Source organism: Cricetulus griseus, chromosome 2, assembly GCF_003668045.3.
Source record: "Cricetulus griseus strain 17A/GY chromosome 2, alternate assembly CriGri-PICRH-1.0, whole genome shotgun sequence".
NCBI lineage: Eukaryota > Metazoa > Chordata > Mammalia > Rodentia > Cricetidae > Cricetulus > Cricetulus griseus.
In genome coordinates this window covers 247,160,358-247,175,296 of record NC_048595.1, presented here as the reverse complement: position 1 = coordinate 247,175,296, position 14,939 = coordinate 247,160,358, and the positions used below count along the sequence as shown (strand labels likewise).

General features: G+C 38.5%; 1 protein-coding gene across 2 annotated transcripts in view; it reads right to left on the bottom strand.

Annotated features, from left to right (window-relative positions):
- Positions 1-14,939, bottom strand: part of LOC100763249 (receptor-type tyrosine-protein phosphatase kappa) — a 530,034-nt gene that overhangs the window by 233,458 nt on the left and 281,637 nt on the right. For both annotated transcript variants that reach the window (XM_027402864.2, XM_027402866.2), the window contains exon 6: positions 4,606-4,780. In XM_027402864.2, coding sequence (XP_027258665.1) covers positions 4,606-4,780 — 175 coding nt within the window. The remainder of the gene's footprint in view (positions 1-4,605; positions 4,781-14,939) is intronic.

Below are 14,939 nucleotides of genomic sequence, written 5' to 3'. Positions count from 1 at the left end.
CGTTTCATTGCCTAAGCATTGTGCAATGGTCAATAATAGACTGAAAAGTTTAAAATTCAAACCACTAACAACCTTAAAACAAAACAAAACAAAACAAAACAAAAATGTAATTTAAAAACTTTGAAAAGCTGGAGGTGGTGGTGCATGCCTTTAATCTCAGCACTCAAGGCCAGTCTGGTCAGGAATGCGAGTTCCATAACCAGAGCTACATGGTGAGACGCTGTCTCAAGGAAAAAATAAAATTTAACCAGGCACATGCATTTAATCCCAGCACTCAGGAGACAGAGGCAGGAGGACCACTGTGAATTTGAGGCCAGCCTGGAGGAAGGAAGGAAGGAAGGAAGGAAGGAAGAGATTTAAGAGCTAAAATATATCAGGTATGATGGTGGTTGTGTAGAATCTGTCACCTGGGATTTGGGGACTAGAGAACTAGGGAGGAGTTAAAAGACAGGCTGGGATGCATAAGACTCTTTCCCAAAATAATAGAAAAAAAAAAGTAAAATGTGGACAAGTATTATGAAAAGTTTAAATGCAAAATGTAAGAGAGAATTTCCTCTGAGTGTTTAGGAGGTTATTTTTTGGACCAATGGAAATCTGTCTGTGATTCAGATAGACAGAAAGAAGCTCATATCCGAGGCAGTGAAGGAGAAAAGCAGCCAACACACAGTCTTCCATGAGGTCTAGCTTTTGCTGAGGACACCACTTCTGCACTTTTCACAGGCAGCACTCTTTCAACTTCTAGCCTCACCAAACAATAAAAAAAAAAGTCTCTTCTGGGTCTCAGATGTGCAAAAGCTTCTTTGTCAATAAAGATCGGCTTCGGCAAGCTGCAGATGTTATCATTACTCAAGAAGGTCTGGAAGCAAGGCTAGAGTTATGGCAAAGTAAATTCTGTTCTCCATTCCACTCTGCTATTCCTGTGGCTATGGGTACACATAGATCAATATTCCTTGGCATGAGGATTTTGCAGTACAATTTTCACTTGTAGCAAGCAAGGGGGGAAAAAGCCTTAAGCATGCTCTGTCACTTCCAGTTTAAGAGAAAATGCACTAATAAACTCTTAGCCATGGGTCATGTTTGACAACAGGCAACACTATGCCAACTCTCATTAAAGACTATTCATATCACTGCCCCAAAAATTTCCTTTAAAATTACCATCTTTTGTGTCCATACAGCAGGACATCAGTTTCAAATGTGCCACTGAGAGATATGACTTGTCATCATGTCTAATTCTCCCTATTGTTTCAATACCAGGACAGCTGACCCCCTGACGCAAGGTTCTGGTTAGTAATCAGGACCCCCAGGGAGATAGTTTTGGTTTGCAGAGTTTATTTTGTGGTTATCCGGACAAATAAGAAAACATATTCCTCTATATTGGTTCTCAGATAAAAGGATAGGCAAATTATCACCTGCAAATATTTGATGCAGATCCTAAAACATGTTGAAAACAAGCGAAACTGTCAAAAGTATCAACATGGATATTTGTAATGTTAACAAAAGTACAGCTAACATGTCCAGAGCTCGGTGATATGTTAACACATGCATAAAACAAAATCTAAGGTAAAATGAATAATAAGTAGAAACTTTTTTGTTGTTTTTTTTGTTTTGTTTTGTTTTGTTTTTTTGAGACAGGGTTTCTCTGTGTAGCTTTGGAGCCTATTTTGGCACTCACTCTGGAAACCAAGCTGGCCTCGAACTCACAGAGATCCGCCTGCCTCTACCTCTGCCTCCCAAGTGCTGGGATTAAAGGCGTGTGCCACCCGGCTAAGTAGAACTTTTTTTTAAAAAAAGATTTTATTTATTTATTATGTATACAGTCTTCTGCCTGCATGCAGGCAGAGGGCATCAGATCTCATTCAAGGTGGTTGTGAGCCACCATGTGGTTGCTGGAATTGAACTCAGGGCCTCTGGAAGAACAGTCAGTGCTCTTTACCGCTGAGCCATCTCTCCAGCCCAGAAACTTTTTTTTATGAAAGAAAAATAGTTAAATTTTGTGTGGAATTTAAGAATTCTTTTTAAATGCTATTAAAACAATGTATTTGTCACTAACTAAAGAAAACTAGAACTCAATAAAATCATTGAAATATACTTATAAATCATGCAACAAGGAACAGGCACATTAACTCAGTTCTTGTATGCTTGAAAAATCATCTATAACACCCTGGGTTTCATATCTAGCAACTTCAAAAGACAAGTGGGGAAAAAAGAGTATTACAAATAATGAAGATCTCTAATCATGCCACACTAATTGTTTTTAATAAATGAGAAAATTTTTCCATTAGTATAAGGAAAGTACATGGAAAACACTGTCACCTGCCACACACAAACATCCAATACATCCACTGTGGACCCCCTTCTTAAGAAGTGTATATGTAACTGTGCATGTGTGCTCATACATAATATATCTTCTCTATTGCATCACATGTGTATTGTAGTAGATAGGGTGTGCAAAAACACTCTAAGCACCCTAAGCAGGGATCACTTCTTTCAAAGGTTGCATATTTGGCTACTTACACAGGACTTGGAAGACACAGAGAGCATGGCGTTTCAATAACAGACCCACATCCCTGCAAACACAGCATGAGAAATACCTCAAGAATGCCCAAGCACATCTAGTGTCTTCAGAATTAGGCTGATACAAAAAAGACAGCAATGGTGCTCAATACCAATGAATTAGACTCACGTGAGGTGGACCAAAATGTGGTCAAAACTACTGACTAAGCCCTGATCAATGTGACTGTATAGTATATCATCTTTTCTCAGCCAGGCTGTAGTTTTCTTACTCTTTGATGAAAGGGTCTATAATTTTATGAACTCATGTAGGTGAGATGAGTTACAAGTCAGGTTACATTGAGGGCAAGAGCATATCCATCCCAGAAATATCAAACAAAAAACTTTTGTTTTATTTTGTTTTGTTTTTAATGAGCTATACCATCTCAACAATGTATATAAGAAACGAAGAGGATTCGTTGATAATGTGAATGCTAGAGAAACCTAACATGGCAAAGAAGGAACATGGCTGTGTAGTCTAGCTCCATCAAGTATTATATTGTTATGGTTCTGGGAGTAATATTAACTGAGCTGAATTTTAATTTCCTGTTCTCTATAGTTATAAAAGAATAATGTAAGAGAATCAAGCACAACGCCAAACAATGTTTCTAATAATTATTCATCCTCAAGCATTATAAAATAGATAAATGAGATATGAATATATCTCATTTTTCTTTCCAGCCCTGGGCTATGGCATGTACTGTGCTTTCTGCCTGTTGTAGTTTCTGGAGTTTGTTTGTTTATTTTCTTTTTTAAAGGCTTATTTATATTATTATTCACATGCATGTATGTGTATCTATGTGAGGATCTTTGCAGTAGGTGTGGTTGCCCAAGGAGGTCAAACAACAGTGGTTGGATCCCCTTGAGCTCAAATTACAGGCAGTTGTGAGGCACCTGATGTGGGTGCTGGGAACTGAACTTGGGTCCTCTGAAAGTTTAAAATGCTCTCTTAAGCACAATGTGACCTCTCTAGTCCCACGAACGCATGTTTGTCCAATGACTTCTACAATCTACATGACTTCAGAACCTTTGTCTCATCCTACAATTTCCTAATAGAAAAGACTCATTCACAAATGGCTCCTCTATTGTTCTGTGCAGTTTCACAGTCCAGTTTTCATTAGGTTGGCCAAATATATCCGTGTTGATGTTTATACAACTTCACATTATTTTCATTTGTGTCAAGGCTGACTGTCTGATATCTGATTCAACTAATTCTCTTTCTCTCTCTCTGCATTTCATCTTGCCACCACCTCAAAGAAGCTATGAATCCACTTTCACGGCAAGAGCATACCATAATCACATGCTACACATACATAAGATCACACACATTACATATTGCACATTACATAAGATTCCTAAGGTACCCACTGTCAAAAGTCATGTCGACAGGATCCCTGTGTTCTCTCTACACTGCATCCGTACAACCTAAATCACTGCCTGAGATAAAATAAGGACTCATAAATTTTTAATACAGGTAATATACATCTTGACCTTCCCTACGTTTTCCCTGTATTCACAATAGATATGCCTAACATGACAAACTCTCGTGTCCCTCTAATAAATTTAGCATCTAAAAAGATTAGAAAAAAAGCTCTTCCTAACTTTGTAAAATTTGAGAAAAGAGTAGAATTAATGAGTATTTAATATAGAGATTTGCTACTGACAATGTTTATAGTTCTACCTGAAATATTTACTGTGACCTTGTTGTCACAACATTTCTTGGAATAAAGCACTGTAGCAGTACCTGTGGAATTTCTTGAACAAGAGGGAACATCTCTCAAGTTGGAATGACAACTACAAGGAAGAAAATACTGTACACGTTTCATCACGTTGAACATAGCAAATAAGATTTCCTTTGATGAGACACTAGTTGCATAATTAATTGACAAATGTTAAAACTAGTCTCCATTCTATTTGACATTATCTGAATTTTGATAACAATACAGAATAGTGACTTGTAATGAAGAATACCATGGTTTCAAACCAATCACTGTCTATAATATAAACTTACTCAGTTCTAATAAAAGCATGCAATTTCATGAAGCAAAGTGTTACCTCTCACAATAAGTTGAGCAAAATTGGAGACCCCAGAACCTCGTTCTGACTGAGTTACACAGCGGTACAAATCCTGGTCAGTTTTTGTCACTTCTTGCAATCTGAAAGAGGCAGCAAATCTTCTGTGATTGATGTTCTTAGTCTGGGCTACAGGTATGTCTTCTCCATTGCGTCTCTGCAAATAGAAACCAATCTTTAGAAACAGGTTGTTTACCATGCCATAAATCTAAAGTATCTCAGCAAAGCAATATCTATGATGAATTATTCTGGTTGCTGAACCATTTGGAAGATACCTGCATAGCCCCACAGAATTTTGCCTTTGTCATGCAATCAGGGAAAGGAGACAAATAATATCAGAATCCTTAAAAGAATGTATAGTTGATTCTATATTCTCAGTTTTCCATAAAAATTATTACAGCAAAATATGTACATTAACAAAAACAGCTGATTGCACCACAGAAAATGAGTCATGGTACCTTTATGGGTAAAGAAGTAGGCTTATTTCTGGTGTTACCCAGATGTTCTGCACATACTATGTGAGAGTGATCCCCCAAGAGATGAAGATCATGCTATACACATGCTTATTCCAAATGTATAGTGTGTACTTGGCACAGAATGACAATAAAATACTGATTGATGATTGAGAGTGAGCCCGAAATCTGTGCTCTTGGCAAACTACTATCTCTTCAGGATTAATGACATCCAATTTATACTTTTTAAAGAAGTAATCAAAAACAGGCCTAACTGGTAAAAGCATATCTGTCAAGTTTAAAAATGAAAAAGTAGGAAATATATTTATGATACCACAGTATCTCATAGAAAACCAATAAGCATAAACTATAAGGGAGATGATGGTAAGTTTCAACTATAGTAAAATTTATAGCTTGTATATGTTGAAGGACATCATAAATAGAGTGAGAGGGACATAGGTTGTGATGAGATATTCGTCAAAAAATATAACAAAAAGATAAACAGCTAAGATATGTAAAGGTCTTCCATAGTCCAATAGGAAAATTGATAAACAACCAGTCAAAAACCAGACAGGCTATAAAAAGATAAAAGGCATATGTCTAAGAACAAGGAAAGGAGCCATCAGTCCACATTTTCAAACTTCTATATGTCAAATACAGACAAATGTCAAAGAAAATCTCTAAATATGGAAATGCATCAGTTAGGAGCTCAAGCTCCTTTCCTTGTTTTGATAAATTTCCAAAGTCCTTAACTATACAATTTCTAATCATAGTTTTCAAATATTATACACATGAATATAATGGAATACAACTATCTAAACAAGAGTACACTTACACTTAAGTCTCACTTATGTTTTTACTTCTTCATTTATGATTCTGTTAATTATCTCCTGACCCACTGATTCTATGAATTGTGTACCAAGAAACCCTGCTCAGGAAACTTACATGATATGACAGAAATCTAAATATAATCACCAAATAACAGAAGAGAAAAGGCTCCAACTAGACCCCTCTTGACACTAAGCAAAACCTTCAGTGCATTGGTTTCATTTGAGTTGTTGACCAAAGGTACCTCATAGAAACCATGAAGGATTGTTTGCTCTCCAAAGACTGATATTAAGAGCTTATTGTTAAAGACAACACCTGTATATCTCATAGAACACAAAGAAGTCAAGTTAATGCCTAACTAGACTAGTGCTCTAGTCTTATCACTAATTAGAGACCAGTGTTCATGGTACTAGAAGACACTTTGCACTGTATAAGAGGAAAACATTAAAAACAAACCCAGCTATAAACCAGTGATCTACAATGGTGATGTGTCTAGCATGAAACACTGGTGCATTAGTGGCACAGAAGTTATGGGAGTAAACAATAACCATTGGGTGTAAGGCCTACTGCATGAGATAGAACCCATGCCTGACAGTGCTTAGGTGGCCAAGAACCAGAGACTAGATAGGTCATGGACCTAAAAAGAAAGGCAAATATTATTATTCTGCTAAAGTAACACACCAATAAAATGACTCATGACGTCATTCTGCTATACCCATAGATTAGTGTCTTGCTCAGCCAGCATTAGAGGAGCTTTACTCTATAGAAGATGGAAAATAACACAGAGACCCACAACTGAACAATATGCAGAGAGCCAAAATATCTTAGAACATTAAGTCCTAAATGGGATGTCTCCATCAAATCCCCAATCTCAGGGATCAAAGCACGATTGTGAAAGAGGAGGTAGAAAGATTGTAAGAGTCAGTAGAAATGGAAAACACCAAGGAAACAGTGCCTTCCAGACACAACAATCCTCAACCACATATGAACTCACAGAGGGCAGGGTGAGAAGGTAGAAAAGACCTAAGAAGAGGTGAGGGAGGGGAAACAGTGATCAGAATACACTGTATAAATAAATATTTATCTTCAATTTAAAAAAAGAAAGAAAAAACAGCTTATATTCATAAGCCCTGAAATATAAACCCAGAAAATCAGGCTAAATTCTTTCTCTTCCAGAACCCATATAAACAAAAACACTCATTACATATGCAAATCTCAGATGGATTTCCTTTTCAATTAGCACACCATCTCCATGCAATCTTTCTAATTGGAGGACAGACAGGACTCAGCACTCCTCTCCGAGGAGCCCACCCACTTCTAGCCCTCCTTTTGCCTCTGGCAGAGCTTGCAGGGTTTGCTGCCTTTACTTCTGCCACTTACCCTCATTGCTGCTGCAAAACTATTGCTATTGTGTGTCCTGCCTCCCTGATGCTCTCAGACAGGAGCACACCACTCCTACCAGGTCTCTAGGCTAGAATCCTCTGCTGTCGAAAGGTACCTAGAATGTTCTCCCTCAGTACGTATTACTTATACTTATAGTACCATGATAGTTTCCTCATGAATCACAATTACTCCTTGTGGTTTGAAAGAAAATGGCCTCTAAAGGCTCCCAAAGGGAGTGTCACTATTAGGAGGTGTGGCCTTGTTGGAGGAAATCTGTCACTGCAGTTCAGTCTACCTGTAAAAGTTGCCCTCTGACTTGCACATGCTAGGACACATACACATACATTTCTTTTTCTTTTTTAAATGTGAGCAGGGGAAATGTGTCCATTCCTCTTCCAGAGAATCCAGGTTTGACACCTGATTCCCTGCACCCACATGGTGCTTCACAACCATCTATAATTCCAGCTCCAGGGAATCCAACACCTGGCTTTGATAAGCATCATGCATGTATGTGGTGTATAAAGATACACACAGGCGAAGCACCCATACACATAAAATAAATGCATTAGTAAAATATTTTAATTAACAAAATTAAATGAAAAAACTTAATGTGTAAAGATGTTGTATATATAATAAATAAATCTTAAAAAAAGCAAGTAATTTTTAAGTGTTATAATTAATCCCCCAGTGTTACTGAGAACCAAGAATACCCAGATTGGTGATCCCAGAAGAAGATGGGGAGGGAGGATTTTAGGAGTCAGAGTGGTCAAGGACATCACCAGAACAAGACCCAGAGAGTCAAGTAAGCAGGGCTCATAGGAGCTCACAGAAACTAAAGCAAGAAAGATGGACCCTGTATGGATCTGTGCTAGGCCCTCCGAATATACCTTATGGCTGTACACAGCATGGTGTTCTTGTGGGACTGCCAACAGCGGGAGTGGGGAGGTGTCTCTGACTCTTTTAACTACACTTAGGTCCCTTTTCTTCCTACTGTTTTGCCTCCTCCAGCCTTAACATGAGAACTCATGGCTAGTCTTATTGTAACTATTAGGACATGTTCAGTGAATATCCATGGGAGACCTGCTTTTTTGTGTGTGTGTGAGAAATGAAGAAGTAGATCTGGACAGGAGGGGAGGCCAGGGTAGAGCCTGGAAGGGGGAACTGTGGTCAGAATCTAATGTATGAAACAAGAATAAAAGAAAAATTAACAAAAATACCCAGAATAGCAAAAGATGTCAGGTATGGTGGCACCTGCCACACACAGCAACTGGGAGGGGGTGAGACTGGTGGATCAGGAGTCCAAGATCAATTTCTTTTGTCTTAACCCCCAAAAGTCATTTAAGGACAGTTTCAGGCTCACAGAAAGTTAAGTTCACATGAACCTTCCCACGTCACATACTCACAGTCAGCACTAAACCAGAGAGGTGCATATGTCATCACTGGCATCCCCACACTGAACACCATTATCACTGACTTCATCATACTTGACACTGTGATCACTTCTGATGCTGAACAATCTATATGTTTGTACAGACTCAGGTCTGGCACCTCAGTTGCCATGTGGCATATAATGAAAATAAAAATGATACAGATACACAATTTGGACCCCCCCCCCTCTCTCTCTCTCTCTCTCTCTCTCTCTCTCTCTCTCTCTCTCTCTCTCTTGGTTTTTCGAGACAGTGTTTTACTGTATAACCCCAGCTGTCCTTAACTCTCAGAGATCCACCTGCTTCTGCCTCCCAAGAGCTGACCATAACATATTTTTAAATGCCGGAGTTTATAACAATACTGATAAAAACAAAATCACTCATTTTGCTATGATGGCAATGCACCAACTTGCTATATTGAGAACAAACAAATGAAGCAAAGATTGCAGGAGCATCTCCCAGGTAATTTCAGTCTCATCAAATTGAAACTGAGATTAATCATAGCACAGTGTGTGATAGGCATGTATTAGAATACATGTTACATTAAAGCAAAGAGGCACAGAAGGGTACAAGGGCAGCAAAAAAAAAAAAAAAAAAAAAAAACAGACAATGAAATGGAGAATTAGCAAAAATAAATTATGCTGAAAATAGCACCATGAAATATATTATTTTGTATACTGGTGATTTTAAGCAAATCACAAAATAAACAGAAAAGAAATAAAATCAACAATGAGGCATTAAAATTACCTTTTTCAACTGGATGAATTAAGGGCATTAAGGAATAGCAGTGCTAAGAAAAAGAAAGATGACACCATTGAACCCTTTGCAATCACACCAGGTCGCACTTACACTGTGATCATAGGATCAAATTTGACCCTAGACCTGGTTGCAAATTCCTGGAAAACACAAAGGAAACGGAACCATGCTGACCTGAAGTGAGAAAAGGAAATTGAGGAGGATGACCTACCTTTTAAAGGGCCTATTTGTCTGCCAGGCAGTGATGACACATGCCTTTAATCCCAGCACTCTGGAGGCAGAAACAGGTGGGTCTCTGTGAGTTCGAGACCACCCTGATGTGTGTGCAAATGCGCTGGTGCTCAGTAGGCAAAATGCTTGCTGCACAAGCATGAAGAGATAATTTCAATCCTCCAAACTCTTGTTTAAAGAAATAAAGCTGGGCATGGTGGCATGCACTTATAACCCCAGCCCTGGAGAGAAGAAAACCACCCTAGACTACTCAGTAAGCTCCAGGGAAAAGACTATGTCTCAAAGTACCAGATAGATGACTTCTGAATCATGACAGGCTAGATTATCCTCTGCCCCCCACAGTGGCACACAGACACTCTACACCTAACACAAAAAGGGACACAGGTGCCCAAGCACACAAACACACACACACACACACACACACACACACACACACACACACACATACACACACACCCCTCAGATCCATAATATTCTTTAATTAGGTTGGCTTTCCCTATGTATATTTTATTGTATTATAAAATAATCTCATATATACTAGATCTACTTATTGATCTGATTTTCAGATTAAGAGAATCAAAAAAAATAAATTATGTATATAAATGTCACACTGAAACATATTACTGTGAATGCTATTTTTAAATACAAAAGCAATTTTGAAATACAAAAAGGGAACTTAAAATGAAATAGGAGGATATCACAATTTCCCAAGGGTAGAAGGAAAGACTTTGTCACAGTCTAATGTGATATGTATCACAGTGGCTCATTAGGAAAGTTGTGACATGCTTAACAAGAAAATCCTCTGAGAAAAGCATCCTCTATACCGATTGCATGGTACTACCTTCAGGTACAGAGTGATAATTGTTATCTGCGGACTTTGATATAAAGAAATCTTGGAGGTAAGGATTTAAAGCATATGTCACTATCATTCATTTATAATACTTGATGTAGTTTCTAGACTATTTACCTAGGATATATAAACTATTTTAAAAATCCACTGTGTCTGTAAAGTGTTGAACTTTCCATAAAGAAAGCATCAACTGCAAAAAGAAAAGACCCTTAAAATTGGACAATGAGGAAACTTTCCAATGCTCACAACTCAGCACAGCACGCATGCACACACACACACAGACACACATCCAAGATGCTAAAATGCCAATGATAAATTTCCTGATCCATGATCCATGGTTAGTGACTTTATCTCAAGACCTATACCCTACACGCAAGGTGTTTTATACAAAGACTTCTAGGAAGGCAAAATACAATGTATGTACTGCAATAATCAAATGGCCCAAGGGAAAAATATTAGGCTTTATAAGGTGATGGCTATCAGCCCCTTGGATAAAATAGAACTCACTGTAAAGGGGGAGATTCCTAGATGAATTGCTATTGTCTAATGAGAGAGTAAACAGAGACAATTAGATTAAATAGCAGGCTAGATTCCATCCATCAATTTGGGTCACCGTATGCAAAAAGTTAGGACAGTATGGAAGATACAAGGTCTGAACAACTCTCATTCCTACTCTGAGACTACAGAGTCAGAAGCAAAGGCACCAATGTTTGCAAAAAACAAAAGACAAAAAACTGTATCTCATGGGCAACACCAGGCTTTAATTTGCCACAAGCTTCAAACTGTCCTAGCAAACTGCTGAAGTTAAAGGGCTAAAACCCATTAGGATGTCTCACTTTTCACTCTTATTTAAGATCATTTATATGCAGTTATGAAAAAGAGTGAGATTAATCAGTGGTTCTAGAGGCAAGTTAGTTCAAGCCAGAAAGTGAGAAACAGGACTATAAAAGTCAAACATTGAGGTTTGGAGAATTATACTGTATAGCATTGCCATTTCCTCAAAAAATCTGTTAACTACTACCCACCAGATCCAGAACCATTCATCTTCTTTAATCCGTGCCTCCCACAGGTTTTCCGAATGCCCTGCACTGCCCAGTCTGAGCAGTCCTTTATTGCCTGATGTCAGTACTGCCAACAGCAGCTGTTGCTACTGCCAGTTCTGTCCATGCCCATGTCCCAGCCTTGCCATTCATTTTATTAATCAATTTTCCTCACAGTGATCCTTCGATAAGGTCTTCCTTATACTGCTGCCACACTTCATACAACTAAATGTTTGCTTTCTGCCTTCTCACCCTGCAGCAACAGCCATCACCCACCGATCTTCACGTCCATGGGTCTTGGGTGTGCTGACTTCCTGTTCTCGACCACTGCTTCTCTAATGGTCTCACCAAACATCCCAGTCTTTGCTGCACACTTTCCTCTATGAAATGATTGTTGATGCTATATGATTCTTCTCTCCTTCTGAAATCATCATATGAGGCTAAAAGGCCCTAGTTAAAAACACAGCCTTAAGTGTAAATGCTCTCCAGGAGTGTGGGCAGCCTAGACTGTGCTTGGATCCCTCGCCAATTATCCTTTTAATACCAATTCCAGCAGCCTGTCCATGTCTCAGCAGTGCCTCAATTAAAGAGCTCAGAATTCAAATCAGCTTATATGACGGAAGACACAGTTTTAAAACTTGAGACCAGATTATTCTACTTCAAGAATATAAATAGGAAATTGCATCTTGCTTATATTGACGCCTAAAAGCTGATATTTTCATGAATGCCATTTCACCTTCCACAAACTTCCAGAAGTGTGTTGTCCCTTTGACCATCCTGACATCAGGTTTTCACATTTAATTTCCATCTTGAGAACTACATGGTATCTTTGTTATTCTAGTATGTCAGACCTACTGAAGCCTCTCACAAAGCCAATTATATGCAAATGTCAGAAGTTTGAAAATTCTGGCATCTGGACAATTTACAATATTTTACACTTTCTCTCTCTCTCTCTCTCTCTCTCTCTCTCTCTCTCTCTCTCTCTCTCTTCAGCTTTTAATAGCATCAATGATAACTGAACATGAATTAACATGTTAGCTTTGAAACCAGGTTAGCTTTGAAACATACATTTGGTTACTCTTTTGATGAATTTTCTAATACAAACTATCCTATCAAGACACAGATTAGTTTCTTCAGAAAACTTTCCTTTCCTTGTGTAAAAACTCAAGGTATCTTCCCTAAATAAACAGTATCTATCATGAACAGTAAAATCCCTAGAAATGGGGGATGCTTCAATTTCAGCTTCTTCTCAGGGCAGTGGAGATGAGCCTCAAATGATGCTTTGGCAGGAGTGCTTTGGCAACTGCTGAAGGCAAGTGGCATCTGAAACAGGGCAGGGGCACATTTGGCCAGGTGAAGATTTGGCACTTTAAGCCCTCAATTTTCTCAAATTCATGTTTCATATTTGCATTCACTGTAGACAATCATGTGCAGTAGCCGGATGCAGTTGTGGCAACTGAGCAAACTGATAAAATATCACATGATCAGAAGTTTCAGATCCACCACTTTTATTGACTCACAGCTGGAAACAGCTGGGAATTGAAGAGGTCAGCCTCTCTCTAGTTGTTTTTTCAGAGCAATTTGCATCTCATTTTACTAATTTCACTCTTCAATTACTACTCTCAAGCCATTGCCTAAATTATCTGTGGCTCCATAAGGAATGACATTTCCTTTGGCTGAGAAACTCACTGTATCACACTACATTAGCAGCAATGTGCCTCACCAAGGGCAAAGTGGTAGCTGACTCTCTAGTTTTGGCAGGCCCACAGAAGAGGCACCAGGCCATTACTAGGGGCGATTACTGACAGATTGGCCCAATTGCCATGGCGCTGCCTGCAGTCTGCATAAGATTACCAGTAAGTAGCACACTATACAGCCTCATTTCAACTCACCAAAACAAATGGTGCCACCAAACCTACCCACACATTTTGCTCCATTCAATAAATCCAATGTTGAATCTCCCTGCCCAATTCAATGATGCATGCCTGCCAAGCTCTGTGATGATGGATGGAGTCATTAGCATTTTAGGTTTTACACAGAACCTCAAGCCAAAGCATATGGTCTGACAGATGTTCCCGCAATGGGCTCTATTTGATTTGCCATGTAGCTGTCCACTTACACTGGACCTTCATGAAAAAAATACTCATTTATTCATTACAGTATGGCCCATTTCAGCCCTCCTCTGTCCCTACATTATAAGGTATTCTCAGAACACCAAAGGCAACCTTCTTTTATATTTTAGTGAGACTAATGATTACAAATTGCCTTGGAAGTTAAACACATCATTTTAGGTAGACAGGATTTACAAAGATGTCCATTATGATTTGGGGCCATTGCCATAGTACTGCCAGTAAGTGGGACACTAGAAAAGAAAGTGTGGTTTATTAAATTGTTCCCCATTTTATTACATCTAGTTAAAATGTACACACAGAATACACAAGGATAACATTTGGATTACAGGTGCATATTCATTGACCCAATGGTCCATCTAAGTTCTGTGACAGGCATGGTACCTCATGAAGTTGCTCAGTCCCAGTTCAGTCCTCATGTCCTACAGGAGATCAGGATTTGGGGTTAAAGAAGTGGCTCGCTCGGCAGTTAAGGGCAATTGTTGCTCTTACAAAGGACCTGAATTTGGGTCTCAGCACCAAGAATGCAACTCACAACTACCTGTTACTAGAGTTCTATGGGACCCAATGCCTTCTTCTGACCTCCATGGATACCAGGCATAAATATGGTGTGTATATCTATATACAGGAAAGACACTCATACACATAAGATAAATAAACATAAAAAATTTATGAAGAAAGCCACTGTTTTGATTTCTCAATTTCTATGTTCTAAAAGTTTCATATGAAAAGAAACAGTCTCTTACATTAACTTTCATTGTAGGAACAAGCAAATGAGATAATGTGTACTGAATTAGTTTTCATCTGTCTCCTATTTAGAATACATGGTGCTGAGATTCATGTGTGAACTGTTACACGCACCAATCGTTCACTTTTTTATTGTTAAGCACTAAAGCAGTATCCTACTCCAAGCTGTTCATACATTCTACTGTTCAGGATCATTTAAAATTTTAAGTTATTTAATTATTGTGAATAAACATGTTATAGACATGCCTTAATATCTCTTGGGTCAGTATGTAGAAAGATGCTGCTGCAACATGTTGGTCATTTGCTCATAAATTCACTCTTTAACTTTTTGGAGATAAGTAACAAATATGCCAGGCCAGTCTCAAACCTGCCTAGATTGACTTCTAATAGTTTTGCCTCCACTTACTAAGTACCATCCAAGCCTGGCTTATGTTGTACTGAGAATTGCACCCAGGACACCATGCATTTAGGCA